Source organism: Tachypleus tridentatus, chromosome 5 (genome assembly GCF_004210375.1).
Source record: "Tachypleus tridentatus isolate NWPU-2018 chromosome 5, ASM421037v1, whole genome shotgun sequence".
In the NCBI taxonomy this organism is placed as follows: Eukaryota; Metazoa; Arthropoda; class Merostomata; order Xiphosura; family Limulidae; genus Tachypleus; species Tachypleus tridentatus.
In genome coordinates, this window is record NC_134829.1 from 40,627,868 (window position 1) to 40,653,764 (window position 25,897).

At 36.3% G+C, this 25,897-nt stretch overlaps 1 protein-coding gene across 1 annotated transcript in view; it reads left to right on the forward strand.

The window, feature by feature from the left end:
• LOC143250994 (uncharacterized) overlaps positions 1-25,897 on the forward strand; it is a 91,132-nt gene that overhangs the window by 11,150 nt on the left and 54,085 nt on the right. Inside the window, exon 3 of the mRNA XM_076502261.1 lies at positions 14,022-14,111. Coding sequence (XP_076358376.1) covers positions 14,022-14,111 — 90 coding nt within the window. The remainder of the gene's footprint in view (positions 1-14,021; positions 14,112-25,897) is intronic.

A 25,897-nucleotide genomic window follows, 5' to 3' on the forward strand; every position in this document is an offset into this window, starting at 1 on the left:
ATGGAATTGACTGTTACTTTATAACGCCCCAGGGCTGAAAGGACAAGCATGTTTGGTGTGATCGGGATTCGAACCCACGACTCTCAGATTACGAGTAGATTAACTTAACCACGTGGCCGTGCATGTAAGAAAGTGGTCTGTATAAAATACATACGAAAATGTTGGTATAAATGTGGGATAAAAAGCACTTTACAGTCAAAACAGCAGAGTTGGAAGGCGACTGCCAAACGCCCTTCTATTTAGCTATGTAAATTTTGTACTGGAATGTAATGAAGACATTATTGGATATTGTTGTTTATATAATAAAATGCAAAATATAACTAGCCAGGACACACAGTTAATTAATTATTGAATGTTACTATCTGAGAATAAAACAACTAAATTCGAAACATACAACTAATTACAAAATATCTGCTGTTATTTATGACAGGATACAGATGATAGAATCAAGTTTGTATTGTAATGAATGAGCTTAAAAAATTAGGACAAACTCTGAAAATAATACCTGAATTTCAATATACGTAAAAAGTAACAAACAAAATCGTTCAAGGGGTTTTCGAGTTCCTGGTTTGAATGGATTGATAAAAGTTACTTCATAATATATATATTTTTTACTTATTATAAGAAATTATGAATGAAATCAAAGAATAATAAGTAATAACATGTCAGCTTCGCCATCTCTGCCATATCTAGTGCCGACGAGATCTTTCGGGCAATACCAGATCTCATCAAGACACCTGGGACACACCCGACATAATAGACACTATGTCATCAGTTCAATGAACAGAAATTGTAACGTTTGTGAATTGGATTGAAGTATGCTGTGACGTATCTAACGCTATCGGGCGCTCTTTCACGTGATTTATTCAGCTTTTCTGAACGTCCTCTAATTAAAGTGCATTCTCAGCGGGTGTTTGAAATCTCCAGGTTATTTAAGGACGAATGATTTGTGTTAACTCTTTTAGCTCCAAATCAACCAGGATCTTATTGACAGGAAAAAAAAAAAGGAGAGATTTTGTGTCAATTGTTGTAATTTCAAATCCGCATATTCTTAATGAGGACAAGACGATGGTTGTGTTAACTCTTGTAACTTCAAATCGGTCAGGGCCATATTGACAGAAGGACGATGGCTTTTGTTTCAATTGTTCTAATTCTAAACTGGGCGGATTCTTACTAACAGTGTGTGTGTGTGTGTGTGTGTGTGTGTGTGTGTGTGTGTTTTCTTATACCAAAGCCACTTCGGACTATCTGCTGAGCCCACCGAAGGGAATCAAACCCCTGATTTTAGCGTTGTAAATCCGTAGACATACCGCTGTACTAGCTGGTGCTTTACTAACAGAAGCCAAAGAAATTTTGAGTAGATTCTTGTGATTTCAAACCAGTCAGGTTCTTATTCTTATGATAGAAGGACGAGGCAAATTTTGTAACTCTAAACGAAGCAGATTTTTACTGATGGCAGAACAAAGGATGTGTTTTAACTCTTATTATAACACCGAACTAGTCAGTTTTTTTTTTATTGAAGGAAGAACGTGGAATTTTGTGTATACTCTTATAATTTCGAACTGGACAGGTTCTTATTGTCTAAAGGACGAAAGATTTATGTCAACTCTTGTTCCTCCAAAATGAATGACAGCCACCACAGCATGTTTGACGTTCTTTCAAAAGGATAATAGAAGACATTGATGGGAGGTTATCTATTGAGACTAAGTAACAGCAGGCGTGTATAGAGCTAGCCCAGGAAACTCTCGAATGCACCATACCGGGCGAGAGTGGGCGAAAAGACGCTTGGCTTATGAGAACTTAATTCCGTACTTGGCACCAAAGGCAATTTTTTCCCTATAGAATTGGGTGACGGCAACCCACTGAGAGGCAGGTAAAACCTGAATAATAGCATAAATTATCTACGGTAGATTTAAACTTTAAAGTAACACACCTACACACATATGCTCACACCACACATACATAACACTTTAAAGGTTACTTAAGAAAACATCATTCGAACCTCCTTCAGAACCACACAGTTCTCCACGTATTCATCCTGCTGAGCCAAGGTCAACAAAAGCACGTGCTATCGCCTCACCCTCTTGTTGGCTAAAGATTAATGACTACTGTATCTCGCATGTCGTAGGATTTTCAAATAAGCGTTGCCATGGTAGTTTATTGACCCATTTGTTATCTAATAGCACTCAGTGCAAAATGATTTGGTTAGGTACGGTTATGTTTTCTATTCATTTGGTACAAGACAGCTTCTAGCATTTTAATCCAGTCATATATCTGCTGTACATCTAGTTATTCCATGTTTACTTTCGCAGACCAACAATTAATTTAATTTTTATTATCTGATGTGTTAGAATGGTGTTATGTCTCTTTGTATATAAAAGTAACATGAAAGTTTGTTTGTTTGTTTGTTTTTGTTTTTGAATTTCGCACAAAGCTACTCGAGGTCTATCTGTGCTAGCCGTCCCTAATTTAGGAGGGTAAGACTAGAGGGAAGGCAGCTAGTCATCACCACCCACCGCCAACTCTTGGGCTACTCTTTTACCAACGAATAGTGGGACTGACAGTTACATTATAACGCCCCCACAGCTGAAAGGGCGGGCATGATTGGTGCGACGGGGATTCGTACCCGCGACCCTCAGATTACGAGTCGAACGCCTTAACCCACCGGGCCATGGCGGGCCCGAAAGGGTATCGAAACTTGATTTGTAGTGTTCTACGTCTGTAAATTACAGCCGGGCCACACTGGGGTGATGGCTATTGTAAGTTGTTATTTGATTTTTATATTTATTAATACTTCTTTGTGCAAAAAAATGCATGGCTACTTTTTGCCTTCACTTAGACTTTCAACCAAGCATCGAAGAAATATAGCATCAAAGTGAAATTCATATTTATATGGAAAAATATTGTTTCTATATTTGACGTAGAATACTTATTTATGTAGAACTTCCAGTTGAAAATCAAGCCCTATCCTACAAGGCCCGGCATGGCCAGATGGTTAAGGCACTCAACTTGTAATCTGAGGGTCGCGGGTTCGAATCCCCGTCACACCAAACATGCTTGCCCTTTCACCCGTGGGGGTGTGATAATGTGATGGTTAATCCCACTATTCGTTGGTAAGAAAAGTAGCCCAAGAGTTGGCGATGGGTAGTGATGACTAGTTGCCTTCCCTCTAGCCTTACCCCCCTAAATTAGGGACGGCTAGCGCAGATAGCCCTCGAGTATCTTTGCGCGAAATTCAAAACAAACCAAACCCATCCTCCAACGTCAGTAAATCATCCGATTGCACGAAAAATAATAATAAATTAGACTACTATAAATAACAGGTTCATAAATTATCTCAAAGCTGACTTAATTTAGCTAACTTCACACAAAGTTTCACACATAAGCCCAGACATATATATGTATGTATATAAAGTTTTCGCCATTTTTCCTTTCATTTTTGCCAACTTCCTTTAACATAGAAATCCAGATATTTCATGTTATTATTCAGTTTTTCTCGTTTCGTACACTGGTTATTTTTGTTACTGCTATATATATTTGTTAAAATCTTGGTAGTGTTTTATAACTATCTAATTTGCATGAAATTTATATACCTACATTTCTGAAACATAATTCTGTGTTACGATATTGTGGTTATTTTTAACGGAAAACTTTTTTTTGCTTATTTATTTTAAATATTCAAGCAAAGCTAAACAAGAGTTATTTGTGGTAACCGTACATAATTAATATTCATGTGTGGTGTTTTGAAATGTCACTTACCTAAACCGACTGACAGACTAATTGGAAAGCAGCTAGACAACAACACCCAACACCAACTCTTTGGCTACTCTTATTGGATAGTGGGATTAAACCTTCATTTTTATAATACATCAACAACCCCATAGTGGGAAGGATGATTTTGCGACAACGGAAAGTAATTCATGGCCCCCTCAGATTCAAAAGTCATTATTATGCTATGCTTCACTCCTCCTTCGAGACAAACTCAGCACGTTTATGATAAAAGTCAATGCGTATTCCATTATAAAGTCTGTAATTTCCCCCACTTAAAAACGAAAGCACATAATTTTTAATCAGCGAATACTTGATTGACTGTTTCCACGATTCACAAAAACAAATCTCTTTCATGTTAGGCCCGGCATGGCCAAGCTTGTTAAGGCGTGCGACTCGCAATCTGAGGGTCCCGGGTTCGCATCCCCGTTTAGCGCAGATAACCCACGTGTAGCTTTGCGCGAAATTCAAAACAACAACAACAACAACACCGATACCCTTCCGTGGTAAAGAGAGTACACATAGCATTGTTTAGCTTAGAAACAACGAAACAAAAACCAACAAACAGTAAGTGTGGATGTTTTGTTGATGTTTTAATTTTTAATACTTTGGCAAAATCAAAATTGTAGCGGATCTTCTGTAAAGAAACATTACAAATCATGCTTTGTTGTAAGGCTATTAAGATAGTTTACAGAACTGAACAAAACATAGGTTCAAAGCAGGAACTACAATATAGTTAAATAACGTATCTCACAGATTAAGCTATTGCATTAGATTTGCATTAGAATGTGAACTGTCCTCAGTGGCGTAGCCAGGTTTCTTCTCAGGAGTGGCAGAAAATTTTAAAAGGAAGCTATAAATTAAAAAGCTGAAATTAATCTGAATTTGCAATAAAATGGCCATCAAAACGAATTAAGTACAATAGTACTTGCAGAAGTTTTATTATTTTTTGTTATTAAATAATGCAAAACTAGTTTGTTACATACACTGCTGGGCAAAATCTTAAGGCCAATGAACATAAAGAAAAAATATGCATTTTGCGTTGTTAGACCCAACCACTTATTTGTGTAGAGCTTCGAAAGATGAAAATAAAAAATGGGAAAATAAAATAAAAAACTTTTTAGCATTTAATAGGGAATATATGAACACCATAAAATTAGCCTAAATACCAGCTGGTCAAAAGTTTAAGACCATACCAAAAAGAAGTTCTAAACAGGGTAGGAAATGCCCAACAAGAGGTCTCAGTAGTGAGTTGCACGACCGTCATTGCAAATAACTTCAAACATTCGCTTTGGCATGGTCGATATAAGCGTTTGCAGAAGGCTGGCTGGAATGTTATTTCAAGTGGTGAAGATGGCTTCACGAAGATCATGCATTGTTTGGAATTGACGTCCATTTCTATAGACTTCCCTTGCCATCCACCCCCAAACATTTTCAATGTGTTTCAGTTCGGGCGCATACGCACGCTGAATGGTCCAAAAGAATCACGTTATTCGCCATGAAAAAGTCTTTTGTCCTGCGGACATTGTGGATTGCAGCGTTGTTCTGCTGAAAGATCCCGTCATTTCCACATAAACGAGGGCCTTTAGTCAATAAGGGATGCTCTCTCCAACATCCCAATGTATCAAGCTGCTGTTTGACGTCCCTGTATAACCTGAAACTCCATTGTTCCATGAAAGGAGAAAGCACCCCAGATCATGATGGAACCTCCTCCACTGTATCGTGCAGAAAATGTCTCTGGTGGGATATCTTTATCGTACCAGTAACATTGGAAGCCATCTAGACCATCCAGGTTAATTTTTTTTTTTCTCATCAGGGAACAAAACCTTCGTCCATTTTTCTACGTTCCATGTTTGGTAATTCTCAGCAAAGTTTAACAGAGCTGTTTCGTGGTGTAGAAGGAGGCGTGGCCTTTGAAGACGTTTACGGTTTTGAAAGCCTTTCTCTCGTAGATGCAGTCTTATTGTTCTTGAGCTGCATTCTGCTTCCGTAAGGGCCTTAATCTTATTCGACGATCGGATGGTGTCTTGCCGGACAACCCGTCGAATCCTCCTGCTCAATGCTGAAGAAATTTTCTTGGGCCGACCACTTGAAATTCTCGTTCCGTATCCCTCAGGATCTTTTAAGAAATTTACAACGGCAGTTTTACTACGCCCAATCTCACCAGCGATGGCACGTTAAGAGAGACCTTGCTTTTGCAGCTCGACAATTTTGTCACGTTCAAACTCTGTCAGCTTTTTAGCTTTGCCATGTTTTTACCCAATGTAACAAAGGAGATGTCAGTGGGAGATGTTGACAACGCTAATACTTGAACACAAATGACTAAATTTCGTTACGTGTTTACCGATTAACGCTTCGTTTCAGTATGGTCTTAAACTTTTGACCAGTTAGTATTTAGGCTAATTTTATAGTGTTTACATTTTCCCTATTAAACGCTAAAAATGTTTTTTATTTTTATTTTCCCTTTTCTTATTTTCATCGTTCAAAGCTCTACTCAAATAAGTGGATTAGTCTAAGAACGCAAAATGCACATTTTCTTTATGTTTATTGGCCTTAAGATTTTGGTCTGCCATATATAAGCTGAAAAATAATTAATATACCTAGATTTTTCAGGGGCCGGGACCTCTCTAGGCTACGTGTCTGATTGTTCTTTGAGATTAAATAAAGATGAATGAACAGTAATTAGACAAACACGAACAATGTATTCACTTTTTATAAGGTCCGGCATGGCTAAGCAAGTTAAGACGTTCAACTCGTAATCCGAGGGTCACGGATTCGAATTCCGGTCGCACCAAACATGCTCGCCCTTTCAGCCGTGGGGGCGTTATAATGCGACGGTCAATCTCACTATTCGTTGGTAAAAGAGTAGCCCAAGAGTTGTCGGTGGGTAGTGATGACTAGCTGCCTTCCCTCTAGTTTTACACTGCTAAATTGGGAATGGCTAGCGCAAATAGCCCTCGAGTAGCTGTGCGCGAAACTCAAAACAATTTTTATAAAATTTGATTTTTTAGCGCCAGCAGAGCAGCACCCAGAATTGCTCTGAGTGTTGTTTTTTCTCTTTTCCAAGTATAAACTTTCAGCTCAAAGCTGAAACGTTTTGTTCTTACTCAAGTTTTGAATATATTTCATGTGTAATTTTGTAAGTTTTAATGTAAACTTAAGGTTTTATTGGGTTTCCAAAATTACTTTAAAAAGTCTATAACCAGTAGTGACTAAACCCTCCGAGGATGGGCTACAACTCTGTATTTTGTTGAATTTCTGTACATTTTATTACTTGTTTTAAGCAATGGCATAATGGCTCATAGAATGGCTGTAAGTTGTTTTTTTTTCAAGTACAAAAGTTTAGTTCGTAGCTCTGTGATCTTTTGAAAGATTTTATATCTTCTTACAGTTTTGGATTTAGGTGGTCAAATTCTTTCGACTGATGTATCTGATCACGCTCAAGGTCTCACAGATTAATTTATTATAATCCTGGGCTGGTAGAGATCCTGATGAGTAATATAATTGAATTGAGTATACTCACACCCCAAACTTGGCTTTGCCAACGCATTAGAAATATAGCTAATAAAAAGGTGGGGGTAAAAGTCTTATGGATTACTTTACCTTAATCCTGCTTAAACGAATTTCGAGTGTTCCAGCTGTTGAGGATTCTTTCTAGTTTTTTACAGCTATTTCGTAATCATCTTTTGCAACACAAAGGGTTGAATAGGTAAGACATATGACAACCATAATCAATATAACGTCATAGTGGAACAAATTGTATTAGGACTACATTTTGATATTTCTAAACATTTCGTATATAGTTTGATGCCATCGATAGTTGATCGGTATTAGGAATGGTATATAATAGCATTTTCCGACGTAAAATAATGGTACAATTAGATCATAACACAAATATCCTTTGCATTTAATTACATTAATATACAAATAAATATGGATCATTTGGGGTACCAGGACCATTCATGAAAAGACTTGCAACAAATCGCACCCAAGTCCTGGTAATTAAAATGTGCCGTCGTTTAGCAGGTGTGAATCCACGAACACAACTATCGGTGGTAAAAGCGCCAGATTAAAGTATGGTGCATACTCAAGACGATTCTACGTCTAGAAAAACGATACAAGTCGTGTGCACGTTTGTTGCATAACATGTTGGATGTCTTTTGTTTTACAAGTAAGTAACAAATACTTTGCATGTATATTCGTGACTCGATGCCGCAAAAATGCGTTTCGTTCTTTCAGGTTGTGGGTACGCTAAAACAGTGACGGTAAAATCCCACTACTCGGTCAGACAAGAGTTATGAACGGCTACGCGCAGATATATAATCCTTGTATAACCTTGCATGAAAATTCTAAACAGACACACAGTCGCCAAGAGCTTCATAATCATCGAATGGTGATCTGCAATAGAAGCCTGGCATGGCCAGGTGGGTTAAGGCGTTCAACTCGTAATTCGAGGATCGTGGGTTCGAATCCTGGTCGCACCAAACATTCTCTTCCTTTCAGCCGTGGGAGCGTTATAATGTAACGGTCAGTCCCACTATTCCTTGGTAAAAGAGTAGCCTAAGAGTTGGCGGAGGGCGGTGATGACTAGCTACCTACCCTATAGTCTTACACTGCAAACTTAAGGATGGCTAGCGCAGACAGCCCTCGTGTAGCTTTGCGCGAAATTCCAAAACAAACTGTTATATTGCTATCACACGCAATAGAAATGAATGAGTTGAAAGTAATGTCAGTCCCATGCTGTGTCTGAACCCTGAATTTTAACCGGAGTCTTTTCGGTCTTTTCATAGAAAAACCTTGGTTTAAACCACAAAAATGAATGACAGGACTCTTGTACAATGCAATGTTGACTGACAATTCGCTGCTTGTTTTGGGGAAGAAAGGGCAATACTGCAAGAAGCCACTACTAAATGACTGTTTCTAAGGGGATCTGAGGATATGCTCCCCCCAGAAAAATGTTTGAACACTTAAAACTGTGATATTGAATCCAGAGCCATTTTAACTGCAAAAAATGTGATGTATTAAAAGAAGCAAGTTTTAGTTGCAAATATACATGCCATGAAAAACTGGTCAGGCTGTGGCCTCGCTGGCTTAACCTTTTCATACGGCTCTGGGGGACGGGAGCTTGAAAACACGAAACTGTAGCCACAAGTGAACAATGATTTAAACTACAGTAATATAAATTAAAGCATGTTTACTACGAACACCAAAAGGGTATTAAAAACAATAAAAATAACTCAAATTTTCAGAATTTGTTACATGATTTTTACATCTGTGTGTTTGTTAGCAAGATGTCTTGAAAACGGCTGAATGGATTTTGACGAAAGTTGGTACTCATCTGGAATACGACTAAACTTAGGAGTGATTAATATTTGGAGTGTCACGATTAAAATAAAGCTACGAAATCCCAAAACATTCGTAGCTGTTAACACGGGGTAGATTTTTCACCCATGATATTTTGATAAAATTTAGTGGACTTATGTAGAATATTATTCCTCATTGACCCGCCAAAAATGGTTTGTGTCCGTTGATAATGACGGACATATGAACGCATTTTTCGTATTGTTTGAGCCTCGAATATGATCAACGCTGCGTGACAGAAGTATACGCTCTACTGTGTGTCCTTCTAGTTTAAACATTTAATTATTTCACACTTGTAGTTTCTTGTCTACTTGTTTGTTGTAATAAATCTGTTTGTCACTTTTCACACTGAAAAACTGTCAACAAAACAAATATTCCAGTTACCCGGAAATGGAGGGGTGGGGGCTTAGAGTATGATCGTAAATTGTGGGGAGAAAAAATAGAAGAGAGAGACTACTTGTTTGTAAAAATGTGTGAAAAAGAGAGACGTATAGCAGTGTAAAAACTGATACGTAAATTAACTCTACGGTACCATTCCTTGATGTACATGTAATAGAAAGCGTCTTTTTTCTTTACCCATGGTAGTTTTCATTTTTCTGTATACGATGGTTTTTATCTCCCCCCCCCCCGGGAGATTGTGAATGTAATTTGCATGCTTAGTGAGGTTTGAACGTTACCATGGCAACTGAAATCCCACGACGACTACCTCAACGAAGCCAGAAGAAATACTTGATAAATCAATTTTCCCCCAGGGACAGGCGAAAGAAACGGGCACATTGTTCACTTTTTTATGTTGATTAATTAAGTTTGAATTTCATACCGTAATGAAAAGTGATGTTCTAATATAAATCAAACATTGAATCTCTCTCCAGGAAACTACGTGAAAGAGTAATCTGAAAGACGGGTGCAATTTGAATCTATTAAAATTTACTTAACGAATACCTACCACAAACGACGACTCGTATCTAACCTGTAAATAATCAAGTTAACACAAATTCTCCGAACTTTAACATTTTTCCTGATCCGGTCAATCTTCGTTTGTTTATATACATTCATCTTAAGTTCAAGTAATCCTATCATTTTCTAGCAGCTCTCAAAACGACGTCCCTTTAGCTGCAATTTCCTAGCCGTGCTTTGAAAACAGTCAATTTATACGCGGATAAGAAAAGTCGTTCAACACGAGAGCTCACGTCAATCCACGAGGGACTCGAGCTTACCGTCGCTATTTTCTGTTCAGCAAACGAAGCTCCCTTAATCCCGTCTCAGTTGTGGAAAAGTTTTGAGAAATAAATTAAGATGTTCAGCTAGAAACACTGGACTACAAAATGGATTATGGACCCCACGGTGCCTCCATGGTAAGATAACAAGTCCTTGTAGCAACTGGGAACCCCAAACCAACCGTGTGGGATCGTTGTGAAGTTAAAGAAGTGGGATATTTGGGAGCATATTGACGGCTATTGGGTCGAGTCAGTGGCCCAAGAAATTCGATGCAATAAAATGGATGGTAGTGGGTGGGTAAGAAAGTCAATGTTAGAAACTACCACAATTCTTTGGTTTAAAAACACTTTTCTCTCCCCTCCCTCCCTCCTATACAGATTCAACTATAGTTTAGTCTTCTCTGCGTGATATGTCTGATGCTAACAGCGGGTGTATGGGACAAACACGGTAATTACGTTAGCATCTCTAACTGTTCCCAAACGGTGCGTGTATTACTCGTCGCCTGCAACCAACCAGAAGACAACGCCGCGGTGAAAACCTAGCTGTTTCATTACTTCTGTTGTTTACAGAAGTAAATAATATGGAAAATACACTTTAAAATATAATGAAACTACGCATCTTTCAGTAATAATAATAGACAATTTATTGTTTTCAGTTTAGGAATAGTTAGTTGTTTAGGAGAAAAATTATTTTGGAAAATTCTGTTTGTCATGCGTCACCTTAAACTACAGAATTAATGTTTTGTTAAAGTTTCATGTTTCACTGCTGATTAGAGAATCAATGTGAAAGTTGAGAATTTTTCTTAAGTTACATAGCGTTTATAAAAATCAAACAAGTTCTGAATTTGTATGGGTTCAATTCATTCAGAAACAACAACTCTAACAAGAAGTTAAGGAAGTGAGCATAATTTTCGATTGGAGATAAAAGCGGATCTTACCTTTATGACATAATTTCGTACTGAATATTGCAGAAATTGTTATTTTCAATGTGTTAATAAAACACGCAAGACCAACTTCAACAGAGGGTAAGTTTGTAAAACTCACCTGGCCATAGTTTTAAAATCATAATATTTAACATATGTCTATTCTTTCCTTTATTTCTTTCATTCCAACAACAGTAACCTGTTCTATTCTCGCGCAAATTGTACTTCTTGTGAATCAATAATTGGTTATTTCTTCATACCAGTCCCGGCATGGCCAGGTGGGCTAAGGCATGCGACTCGTAATCTGAGGGTCGCAGGTTCGCATCCCCGTCGCGCCAAACATACTCGCCCTATCAGCTGTGGGTGCGTTATAATGTGACGGTCAATCTCACTATTCGTTGGGAAAAGAGTAGCCCAAGAGTTGGCGGTGGGTGGTGATGACTAGCTGCCTTTCCTTTAGTCTTACACTGCTAAATTAGAGATAGCTAGCGCAGATAGTCCTCGAGTAGCTTTGCGCGAAATTAAAAAACAAACGAACAAACAATCTTCATACCAACAACACTAACGCGTTCTTTTGTGATGCAATTAAACCTTCGTCAGTTCAACAATAATTATATGTATCTCGTAAAATATTCAGCATTTATCTTATGTCTGACGATACCTATCTGTTCTTCCGTGACGTAATCATTCTTTCAGTAGGCTTAAAAGATCAAAATTTCTCTTTTAAGAGGAAAAATTTAAAATAACAAACATGTTGTTATCGTTAACCCTAAAATACATCAAAGGTAAAGAGTGATGGTTCGGTGGTTTACTCCAGAACTGTGTTTCAAGAAAACTGGAAGCACTAGCATATAATTTATTGGCTGGTCAGAGTGACTAACATGTTATTTCCCATTGAGGTCATGGAGAACGACACGATAAAAGAACGAAGTCCTGGTATGATTTCTCTGATGTATCTTTAAAAAAAAAATCATGCTGAAATTATCTTTTACAATCGCTCTGATAACGTTAATGGTAACAAGTCAAAGATCGTATGAAAACAATTAGTTATTTTTTTCATCTCTCCTACCTTCAGACCCTCGCTAGTACAGCAGTAAGTCTACGGATTTACAATGTTAAATTCAGGGGGTTTGATTCCTTTCGGTGGACTCAGCAGATAGCCCGCTGTGGCTTTACTACAAAAAAAACAACACACACACACATTCGTCACTTCATATTCTAAATCGTTATTCTCGAGTTCTGTATTTCGTTTTTTAAATTTATTGTATTGTATTTCCTGTTGTGTATTAGTTTCAATTTATGTTTCTACTATCTTTCTTCGGGCTTGGCATGGCCAGGTAGTTAAGGCACTTGACTCGTAATCTCGGGGTTGCGGGTTCTAATCCCCGTCATACCAAACATGCTCGCCCTTTGAGCCGTGGAGGCGTTATAAGTGACGGTCAATCCCACTATTCGTTGGTAAAAGAGTAGCCCAAGAGTTGGTGGTGGATGGTGATGACTAGCTGCTTTCCCTCTAGTCTTACACTGCTAACTAAGGGACGGTTACCGCAGATATCCCTCGTGTAGCTTTACGCGAAATTCAAAAACAAACAAACAATTTTTCTTCATGTGCTGAACTTTTAGCATGACCATACGTTTATTTGTAGCTTTCATTATTTTTCTTTTATGATTTGTCACTACGTAACAAATGGCAATAATCATAAGTCTTCAACTTCAGCCTGACTTCAAGAACAACAATCATCAGCATGAAGAATAAACTATTCAGTAAAAACCACGTTCAGTCCCTACTGACTCTCTTTATTCTATTTTTTAGTTGTCTTTATATCAGTATCTCAAATTATAGTTTTTGCTGGTATCTGTAAAAAATGTTTGTTTCTTGTTAATCTTAAATATTATCATATTTTTGTGTTCATACCATCAACAACACCTCCAGTCACTAATTACACCCACACCATTACCTTCATAATCACTTTATGTTCGTATCTTGAACATGAATTTCAGTTTGTATAACATTCCCCCTGTTTTCTGTTCATTTTCACAGTATTACCTTTAATATCAACTTCCATAATATTTTCTTTTGTATTTTTATATTCCTACCATTGACATATACATAATTTCGCTAAAACCACAGTATTTCTTTAATTTTATTCTTATACTTACAATACTGCTAAATGGAAAACAGTCAGCAATACCCATCGCCAACTGCTAGGCTACTCATGTCTGACAGAATAGTGAGATTCGACCTTCAACTAAACCACGGCCACAAAGTAGGAATTGCTCCTCAGTTGCATAGCGCTATGTCTGCATACTTTTACTGCTGTAAACCGGGTTTTGATACCCGTGGTGGGTAGAGCACAGATAACTGTTTGTGTAGTTTTGTACTTAAATACAAAACAAGTAAGAAATTACATTATTGCGTTAACAAATTACAAACTAGGAAGTCTCGGATTCCCAATCCAGACAGATTAATCACAAGGCCACACCCGGCTCAGTTTGGTATGTCTGATGTAAATAAAAAAAGGATTTGTAGCTGATTAACATACATATTTTTCAGCACTGATGTTTTACTTCGATTAGTTATTATCGCTGGTCGCCAGATGCATATTAGAGATTCTGGTGAACTGCACGCCTTTAATTATTTAATTAGTTGTATATGATAATTATATATCCGCGGACCTCCTAAAGTGGCAGGTTTGAGAGTTGGCACAAACAGCAATTGACATCGTATCTCTCTCTCTGTCTTCCATTGCAGGATTAGAGGACACGACAATGATCTTTACTCCTAAGTGTGATCTGGAGGTACCTACTGTTACCATGGGGATCGAAAACAGTTTTGAATCAGGTTAGTTATTAAGGATGAGCATCTCCAAGGAAATTATTTTCTTTGGCTCCTGGAGAGAAAGTTTGATCTTGTAAATCCATAATTTTTATATTGCACGTGCATAAGAACTGTCGTTATTATAGTGTAGGTGTGAGGTGTAACAGGTATGTTTTTGTACAAGCATTAATAACATATTGTGATTGGTATGCCACAGTCAGGTGTGATAACATATCCTTGTAGTTAGCGCGGTGCACTACAGAATTATGGTTAAGTAGATGTATTAAAGTAATTCTGTGTTTTCGTTACTTCCAGGTGTTGAGTCACTGACATGTAACTTAATTATTGTATGCACTAAAGTTTTGTGGTTAACATATTTAAAAAATGTAGTTTTTATTACCAGTTGTAAAAAAAACGGACTCGGATCATTATAATAAATAGTCCAAGGCTATAATGAGATTAATTGGCTGAGAAATGAGTTAATTGGATTATAATATACAAGTTCAAATTTAATGTGTTTTTTTTCTAGAGCGAGTTAAGATACAGGAAAAAAATAAATCGAGTTAAGTCGTGTATTTATTTATTATTAAGCACAAAAATACATGTGGGGTTATCTGTGCTGTGCATTATTTTAGGGTGTTTTTCTTAAGTACTAATGTTAAACTTAAGTTTCGATGCTATTACGTTTATTTTTATTAGATGTTTTATCAGAAGTTGATGTTTCATAATTAACCTAATTGCTAACTTGTGTTGCGTTTCTTCAGTTAAGTTTTTACCTTTTGCCATTTGTTTGTTTGTTAGCTCTGGTGTTATTATCCCGAAATGACAAAGCGACATGTCTGTGTGGACTTATAATGCTAGAAGCCGGCTTTCGATATCCGTGGTGCATAGAGCACAGATAACCCATTGTGTAGCTTTGTGATTAACTTCAACCAAATACACAACAGGTTAGACCTTTTAGAATGGTTTCTACCAGTAACAAATCTGACGGCGACAAACTTTCCCGTTAGGATTAACGTCGACAGTAGAGTCATATGTAACGAGTAACGTATAAATTTCATTGAACTTAAATTTGTAGAATAGAGTTATGGTATACAGAAGTATAATTTTTTGGTAAGATAACATAAGATTGCGTTTAGTTCTTGTATTGACTCATCACAGGCTCGGCACTGCCAGGTGGGTTAAGGCGTTCGACTCTCAATCTGTGGGTCGCACGTTCGAATCATCGCCCCACCAAACACGCTCACCCTGTCATTCATGGGCGCGTTATAATGTGAGAGTCAATCCCACTATTCGTTGGTAAAAGAGTAGCCCAAGAGTTTGCGGTGGGTAGTGATGACTAGCTGCCTTCCCTCTAGTCTTACACTGCTAAATTAGGGACGGCTAGCGCAGATGGCCCTCGTGTACCTTTGTGCATAATTCAAAATCAAACAAACTTATGACATATTTTAAATGTAAAACACATTGGGATAGCTGGAGTGTAATGGGATAAATTAGAAAATTGATAATATTTTTGTTTGAATTTCTTTTATGTTTTATATACTATTAGAGATAATGTAACCAACAAAGACATGGACCTACAAGCAATGTGGTACAAGTAAATTACAGAAAAATGGACTTAAAAGGTAGTTTATATCCCATCAATAATTCTATGACTAAAATGGACTTTTAAGTGATTCCTAAACACTTTTCAGAACATTATAGTGATTACAGCCAGCGTAATAAAATTCTTAGTTTTTCAACTTGCCAAAAGAGAGTGCACAATAGACCTTACGTAAGTTGGGAAATATATATTTTTGTTGTTTTTAGAGCTTTTTACATATATAATTTGTATATAGCTGATAATATATTGGAAATTTGTATTTTAAACTAACGCCAGAGGTCGCTAGGAATAACGAGAAATGCATAAGAACGATATTGTCTTTTCTGGGGTTTGGCATGGCCCTGTGGTTAGGGCACCCGACTGTCAATCTATAGGTCGTAGGTTTGAATCTCCATCGTCAAACATGATCTCCATTTCAGCCACGAGAGCGTTATAATGTGACGGTCAATCATACAATTCGTCTGTCACTGCTGAATTAGGAACGACTAGCATAGGTATTTTCCGTGTAGCTTTGCGCGAATTTCAAAACAGACCAAACTCGTTCTCATTTTCGTAAACATATAACGCGATAGAAAATAGTCCTGAGAGATTAAACCGATATCTATGTTTTATTATCAATATTATTTAAACTGCATACTGTGATTTTTTTTTTTTTTAATTTCGTGCAAAACCACGCAATGGCTATCTATGCATAGCCGTCGCTGATTCTGAAGCGATGGACTAAAGTGGTAGTTAACTACTTATTAACACCCACCGCCAACTCTTGGGCTACTCTTATCAGAATTATTTCACTGTCACTCTCGTAGAGCACCCAAACCCAAGTTTGTTTGCGGAGTCATAAACTCGTGGAGTCATAGTCTGATTGCACCAACCACTAGGCCACATCCAGCCCATTATAATTAAAGAAAGAAGATAACCGTTACTTTAATATGGATATTAGATTTAGAAAAAAATAAATACTTTCGTTTCTTACTTCTAAAATATTTTGATTATTCAGTATTGTATTGAAAACCATCAATGCACGGAACTGGCAGAAGCTGGTTAGCGCTGGGACAGCGGTAAGTATACGGATTTGCAACGTTATAATCAGGGGTTCGATTCCCTTCGGTGGACACGGTAGATAACTCGATGTGGCTTTGCTACAAGAAGAATACACACAAACACACACAGAAGTTGGTTAATTTGCAATCATGTAAATGTCTATATTCGTTTCTAAAAAAAATGAATTTAATTACAGATATATCAACGTCATAGACATGAGAATTATACAGGATAGCAATAATATAGTCAATTACAAAAGAAAATATTCTGATTAAACCAATGTCTATCCTTTGCCCACCCTAGAGAAAAACTGGTTGATCGCCGTCTAGTTAGTGTTATAAATAGATTACATGCCATGCAAGAAAAAAAAACGAAATCCTTTAGGGAGAATTTATTTTCTAAAATGGTTGTATTTTTTTAGCCAAGAAAATTATCATGCGATTTTAGAAAGTTTGGCTAGTTCCCAAGTTTCTTGACAAAAATCGAGTTTCTTACATTTAATGTAATTAAAAAAAAAAGGAAAAGTAGATTTAGTTGTCTGTTTTTGTTTACTCAAAGGGCCATTTAGGCTAAGCACCAGTGAGGTCTTTAATTCAGGATTCTATCTTTATTATGTCTCAAAATCGATGTAAATAGAATCTGTTGGAGTTGGATAAAAATGAAATTATGGATATGTCACTTTGGAAAAGAATTAACTCTTATGAACAAGCGTGCATTATTCTTTAACTTCTTGAATACAATATGGAATAATATACCAAATGTCAGTGGAAGTTTGTTACGTTGGATGGTGTCTGATACTGAGAGAGGTTATAATAAAAACAACACATTAAAACACAGATTGTTTTATAACGTTTCATGTTTTTGAGCAATGACTTATGATGATATTTTTTGGTCTTTTTATTTTATTATAACTTACGAGTGAAACAAACATTGAAATATATCGTTAGAAATTTCTCACCAACTAATATTGTTAAACTCAACCACGACGGACGTTTATAACGTTGATGACGTTGTTATCACGTACTTGTGTGCATGACAGTTGGATAACATACGACAGTAAGGGATCATGCACGAGTCACGTGATTACATCACGTGCTATACGATGTCAAAAGGAAAAAAAAAATACAGCCAATGCAAATCAGGCATAAATGGTTAAGCCTAAATAATAAGTAGCTGCATTTGGCGAAATTAAACGAATTTGGTAGATATGTAGGTCTTTCAAAGTTATAAGTGCATTCACTTCACAGCGAAGTGAATATACTGTGACAATAAATCATCTTTGGTGTTTTTGGTAAGTAAGATCCAAAGCTTTGTTTAAAAATTTCATGCACAGATATACAATGGTTACCTGCATGTTGCTGTCCCTACATTTTAACTAACACATTACAATTAAGACAGTTAATCAACAATACCTGCCATCAACTTTTGGGCTGTTCTTGTCCTACCATCAACTCTTGGGCTGTTCTTGTCCTACCATCAACTCTTGAGCTGTTCTTGTCCTACCATCAACTCTTGGGCTGTTCTTGTCCTACCATCAACTCTTGGGCTGTTCTTGTCCTACCATCAACTCTTGGGCTGTTCTTGCCCAACCGAAGAACTCTTGGGCTGTTCTTGTCCTACCATCAACTCTTGGGCTGTTCTTCACTACCACTTTTTTTTTAGCTCACACACGACCCAAAAGTTTAGAACTCGTTTTTTTTTTTTTTTTTGCAGTAACGGGTCACGAGTCATGAATTACGTTATATGAGGTGCTCTTACCTTTGTTGAAGTACACATTATAATCGAACAACGCCAGTAAAAGTGCCGTTACTGTAACACTTGTTAAAAAAGTACTTGATAACCGAATTGTGTTGGGAGAGGTGCGCGTATTGCACACTCTAGTTTAGGGTAACTTGATAAACGAATAACGCTAGTAGATGTGTTCTTGCTTGAGCACTCCTGTTAAAAACACATTGTAGTTGAATTACGTTAGTAGAGGTGTTCTTGTAAAGCACTCCTTTTGAACAACACTTGAAACGTGAATTATGTTAGTTGAGAGGCATTTACTAACACGTTCTTGTTGAAATAAGCTTTTGATAACGGAATTACATTAGTTGAGGTGTTTCTCCTGAAGCACTTTTGTTGAAAAAACCAGTTAATAAACGAATTACATTGGTAGAGGTATGCTAAAGTACACTAGTTGGAGTACAGTTGCATATTAATAGATTGGAATTTCTCAACATGCCAGTAGAAATTATAATATATTCAAAATACGTTTAGTTGAATGCCATGGAATTATCGAATAATATGATAATGAAAGATATTTCTTACAGCTAAATGATATGACCGTGGTATAAATGACAAGTGGTTAAGTAGGTAGATATGGCGCTGTGTACTGGGAAAAGTTATGTGACTCGGGGGTTACTACAGGAATGGCACTATTGTTTGTTTTTGAATTTCGCGCAAAGCTACACGAGGACTCTCTGCGCTAGCCGTCCCTAATTTAGCAGTGTAAGACTAGAGGGAAGGCAGCTAGTCATCACCACTCATCGCCAACTCTTGGGCTACTCTTTTATCAACGAATAGTGGGATTGACCGTCACATCATAACGCCCCCACGGCTAAAAGGGGCGAGCATGTTTGGTGCGACGGGGATTCGAACCCGCGACTCTCAGGTTACGACTTCAATGCCTTAACCCACCTGGCAAGAAAGGCACTATGAGCTGCAAGCTGTCACTTTAAAGGTTTCCTTTATCACATGTAATACTAATTATAAAAATAGGGTGAAATAACTAGGATGTTTTTTCGACAAACCTGATGGGAACCAAAGCAGAAGTACTTCACAATCACCGGGTAAGAAAATTAGTCATCGAAAAGAGAAATAAAAGAAAGTGCAAACAGGTTCAGTTCCAGGAACACAGGAAACATGACAAATCACAATTTAACAGGTGACTAATCAACGAAAACTAATAAAACAAAAATCACGAAATGTTTAATGTTATAGATGTCTGATTCAAGGGCAGATCTTACATTTTCCCTTGCTAATGTATCCTATGTAATACTTAAAATTTCTTATTTTAGAAACAAGTTAAAATGTATTCATGTTTGGGATATAGATTAAAAAAAAACCTTTGTTTGCCACCCATGGCTGACAAAAGCTGAAAAACGTACAATGTTTGTGTACAATTGTATGAAAGTAAATTTAGTTTAGGCCATTAGAATTATTATTTGTGACGACTATCTTTTACTATCTCTTACTGTGACGACTATCGTTTACTATCTCTATCTGTGATGACTATCTTTTACTATCTCTATCTGTGATGACTATCTTTTACTATCTCTATCTGTGATGACTATCTTTTACCAGCTCTATCTGTGATGACTATCTATTACCAGCTCTATCTGTGATGACTATCTTTTACTAGCTCTATCTGTGATGACTATCTTTTACTAGCTCTATCTGTGATGACTATCTTTTACTAGCTCTATCTGTGATGACTATCTTTTACCAGCTCTAACTGTGACGACTATCTTTTACCAGCTCTATCTGTGATGACTATCTTTTACTAGCTCTATCTGTGATGACTATCTTTTACTATCTCAATCTGTGATGACTATCTTTTACTATCTCAATCTGTGATGACTATCTTTTACTATCTCAATCTGTGATGACTATCTTTTACTATCTCAATCTGTGATGACTATCTTTTACTATCTCAATCTGTGATGACTATCTTTTACTATCTCAATCTGTGATGACTATCTTTTACTATCTCAATCTGTGATGACTATCTTTTACTAGCTCTATCTGTGATGACTATCTTTTACCAGCTCTAACTGTGACGACTATCTTTTACTAGCTCTATCTGTGATGACTATCTTTTACCAGCTCTGACTGTGACGACTATCTTTTACTAGCTCTATCTGTGACGACTATCTTTTACTAGCTCTATCTGTGATGACTATCTATTACCAGCTCTATCTGTGATGACTATCTTTTACTAGCTCTATCTGTGATGACTATCTTTTACTAGCTCTATCTGTGATGACTATCTTTTACTAGCTCTATCTGTGATGACTATCTTTTACCAGCTCTAACTGTGACGACTATCTTTTACTAGCTCTATCTGTGATGACTATCTTTTACTATCTCAATCTGTGATGACTATCTTTTACTATCTCAATCTGTGATGACTATCTTTTACTATCTCAATCTGTGATGACTATCTTTTACTATCTCAATCTGTGATGACTATCTTTTACTATCTCAATCTGTGATGACTATCTTTTACTATCTCAATCTGTGATGACTATCTTTTACTATCTCAATCTGTGATGACTATCTTTTACTATCTCAATCTGTGATGACTATCTTTTACTATCTCAATCTGTGATGACTATCTTTTACTAGCTCTATCTGTGATGACTATCTTTTACTAGCTCTATCTGTGATGACTATCTTTTACTAGCTCTATCTGTGATGACTATCTTTTACTAGCTCTGACTGTGACGACTATCTTTTACTAGCTCTATCTGTGATGACTATCTTTTACTAGCTCTATCTGTGATGACTATCTATTACCAGCTCTATCTGTGATGACTATCTATTACCAGCTCTATCTGTGATGACTATCTTTTACTAGCTCTATCTGTGATGACTATCTTTTACCAGCTCTAACTGTGACGACTATCTTTTACTAGCTCTATCTGTGATGACTATCTTTTACTATCTCAATCTGTGATGACTATCTTTTACTATCTCAATCTGTGATGACTATCTTTTACTATCTCAATCTGTGATGACTATCTTTTACTATCTCAATCTGTGATGACTATCTTTTACTATCTCAATCTGTGATGACTATCTTTTACTATCTCAATCTGTGATGACTATCTTTTACTATCTCAATCTGTGATGACTATCTTTTACTATCTCAATCTGTGATGACTATCTTTTACTAGCTCTATCTGTGATGAATATCTTTTACAAGCTCTAACTGTGATGAATATCTTTTACAAGCTCTAACTGTGATGACTATCTTTTACTATCTCAATCTGTGATGACTATCTTTTACTATCTTAATCTGTGATGACTATCTTTTACTAGCTCTATCTGTGATGAATATCTTTTACTAGCTCTGACTGTGACGACTATCTTTTACTAGCTCTATCTGTGATGACTATCTATTACCAGCTCTATCTGTGATGACTATCTTTTACTAGCTCTATCTGTGATGACTATCTTTTACCAGCTCTAACTGTGACGACTATCTTTTACTAGCTCTATCTGTGATGACTATCTTTTACTAGCTCTATCTGTGATGACTATCTTTTACTATCTCAATCTGTGATGACTATCTTTTACTATCTCAATCTGTGATGACTATCTTTTACTAGCTCTATCTGTGATGACTATCTTTTACTATCTCAATCTGTGATGACTATCTTTTACTATCTCAATCTGTGATGACTATCTTTTACTATCTCAATCTGTGATGACTATCTTTTACTATCTCAATCTGTGATGACTATCTTTTACTATCTCAATCTGTGATGACTATCTTTTACTATCTCAATCTGTGATGACTATCTTTTACTATCTCAATCTGTGATGACTATCTTTTACTAGCTCTATCTGTGATGACTATCTTTTACCAGCTCTAACTGTGACGACTATCTTTTACTAGCTCTATCTGTGATGACTATCTTTTACCAGCTCTGACTGTGATGACTATCTTTTACTAGCTCTATCTGTGATGACTATCTTTTACTAGCTCTATCTGTGATGACTATCTATTACCAGCTCTATCTGTGATGACTATCTTTTACTAGCTCTATCTGTGATGACTATCTTTTACTAGCTCTATCTGTGATGACTATCTTTTACTAGCTCTATCTGTGATGACTATCTTTTACCAGCTCTAACTGTGATGACTATCTTTTACTAGCTCTATCTGTGATGACTATCTTTTACTATCTCAATCTGTGATGACTATCTTTTACTATCTCAATCTGTGATGACTATCTTTTACTATCTCAATCTGTGATGACTATCTTTTACTATCTCAATCTGTGATGACTATCTTTTACTATCTCAATCTGTGATGACTATCTTTTACTATCTCAATCTGTGATGACTATCTTTTACTATCTCAATCTGTGATGACTATCTTTTACTATCTCAATCTGTGATGACTATCTTTTACTATCTCAATCTGTGATGACTATCTTTTACTAGCTCTATCTGTGATGACTATCTTTTACTAGCTCTATCTGTGATGACTATCTTTTACTAGCTCTATCTGTGATGACTATCTTTTACTAGCTCTGACTGTGATGACTATCTTTTACTAGCTCTATCTGTGATGACTATCTTTTACTAGCTCTATCTGTGATGACTATCTATTACCAGCTCTATCTGTGATGACTATCTATTACCAGCTCTATCTGTGATGACTATCTTTTACTAGCTCTATCTGTGATGACTATCTTTTACCAGCTCTAACTGTGACGACTATCTTTTACTAGCTCTATCTGTGATGACTATCTTTTACTATCTCAATCTGTGATGACTATCTTTTACTATCTCAATCTGTGATGACTATCTTTTACTATCTCAATCTGTGATGACTATCTTTTACTATCTCAATCTGTGATGACTATCTTTTACTATCTCAATCTGTGATGACTATCTTTTACTATCTCAATCTGTGATGACTATCTTTTACTATCTCAATCTGTGATGACTATCTTTTACTATCTCAATCTGTGATGACTATCTTTTACTAGCTCTATCTGTGATGAATATCTTTTACAAGCTCTAACTGTGATGAATATCTTTTACAAGCTCTAACTGTGATGACTATCTTTTACTATCTCAATCTGTGATGACTATCTTTTACTATCTTAATCTGTGATGACTATCTTTTACTAGCTCTATCTGTGATGAATATCTTTTACTAGCTCTGACTGTGACGACTATCTTTTACTAGCTCTATCTGTGATGACTATCTATTACCAGCTCTATCTGTGATGACTATCTTTTACTAGCTCTATCTGTGATGACTATCTTTTACCAGCTCTAACTGTGACGACTATCTTTTACTAGCTCTATCTGTGATGACTATCTTTTACTAGCTCTATCTGTGATGACTATCTTTTACTATCTCAATCTGTGATGACTATCTTTTACTATCTCAATCTGTGATGACTATCTTTTACTATCTCCATCTGTGATGACTATCTTTTACTATCTCCATCTGTGATGACTATCTTTTACTAGCTCTATCTGTGATGAATATCTTTTACAAGCTCTAACTGTGATGACTATCTTTTACTATCTCAATCTGTGATGACTATCTTTTACTAGCTCTATCTGTGATGAATATCTTTTACTATCTCAATCTGCGATTACTATCTTTTACTAGCTCTAACTGCGATGACTATCTTTTACTATCTTAATCTGTGATGACTATCTTTTACCAGCTCTATCTGTGATGACTATCTTTTACTATCTCAATCTGTGATGACTATCTTTTACTATCTCAATCTGTGATGACTATCTTTTACTAGCTCTATCTGTGATGACTATCTTTTACTAGCTCTATCTGTGATGACTATCTTTTACAAGCTCTAACTGTGATGACTATCTTTTACTATCTCAATCTGTGATGACTATCTTTTACTATCTCAATCTGCTATGTCTATATTTTACTATCTCTAACTGTGATGACTATCTTTTACAAGCTCTAACTGTGATGAATATCTTTTACTAGCTTTTTCTAACAACAAAAAACAGTAAGTGTCTTGTTATTCGTACCTTCTGGCATTTACGCAAAGGCTTGACTTATTTTCGTAGACAACAGGGTAAAATATCAAGGGTGAATTGCGCACAATTGACTCCTGTTAACTTACATTTAATCGCGCTCCACCTGAACAAAATTAATATTTGAATAACTTCAAAATATTTGAAATATTTTCGGTCCTCTAAAACGTAAATTCTTTGTTTTCAGAATCTGCGTAATTCAGGGTTTTCCTGCAGTAGTTGGTCACAAAACAGTTTTCGAACTGCTAAATAAAGTCCCAGGTGTTCAGACATTTTGTGGCTTTATATCTAGATACTCGGAATATTCGTTGTTTAGCTACAATTATAAATAACGAAATAATCTACTTTAGCACTTACAGGTTACAAGTAAACAAGGAAACCAATTATAATTATCGAACAATTATAATTACAGAGGTTTCTTGAAAAGGTCAAATCCTTCTGCGACTAGGAATCGCTGTTGAACTCTGGCTCTGTTGACACAAGCGGATAAGAATGGTGACAGATTCGATGGGGACGTGATGTCATTCCATTGTAGTTCAACCCCCCCTCTCCTATCTATCACTTGGTACCCATCAGAACGTTGGGCAGACTAAAACAATAAGAGTGAATAAAATGTCACACGGACATATCGCAAGTAAACCTCGAGCTCACAACGAATCGACTTTGAGTCCAGAGCGAGAAGCTATTAAGCCTCGCTACCGTCAAGGGTTTCAGAATTGTTGTGTGATATTTAATTCTGGCGTTTCTGTTTGGTGTACTCTCAGAATTTTTATTGTTACTTTCATTCCAGCGCACAAGTTTTAAATAGCTCTAAAACTGATATTTTAAACCACGGTTGTGATACTTTTTGAAGTCTTAATGATTGTTTTTGAAATTTCTTTTTAAATAAAAGAGTAAAAACGTATGTAAAATAAAATTTTGAATTATAATGTACTTTATAATAATGATTTCGTTAAAATATATTTTTTTGTAAAATGGTTTAGTTATATTTGGAATGTAACTCAGTAACATGCACTTTAGAGAACTTTAAAATGGCGTCGTTTCTATAGAGTTCAAGTTCGAACAATATGTTAAATAGATCTTTTAGTTACTTGTTATGTGGCATCTCAGAACATAACCTAGTTTTAGGCGAAAGGCCTCGTCGACATTAGAAATGGTAGGTGTAGTGTGCTTGTCATATTACAGTGCACATTCTCCTTTGCTTTCTATAATGGAGTGTTAGAATAACGTACACCAGGTGGCAGTTATTATGAAAATGAAAATTGCGAACTTTAAATTTTGTGAGCATGTGTAGTTACGTGCGATATATTTTTCTGTGTTTTATGTAGCGAAGTTTTAAAGGTTATTCAAAATAATTCTTTCA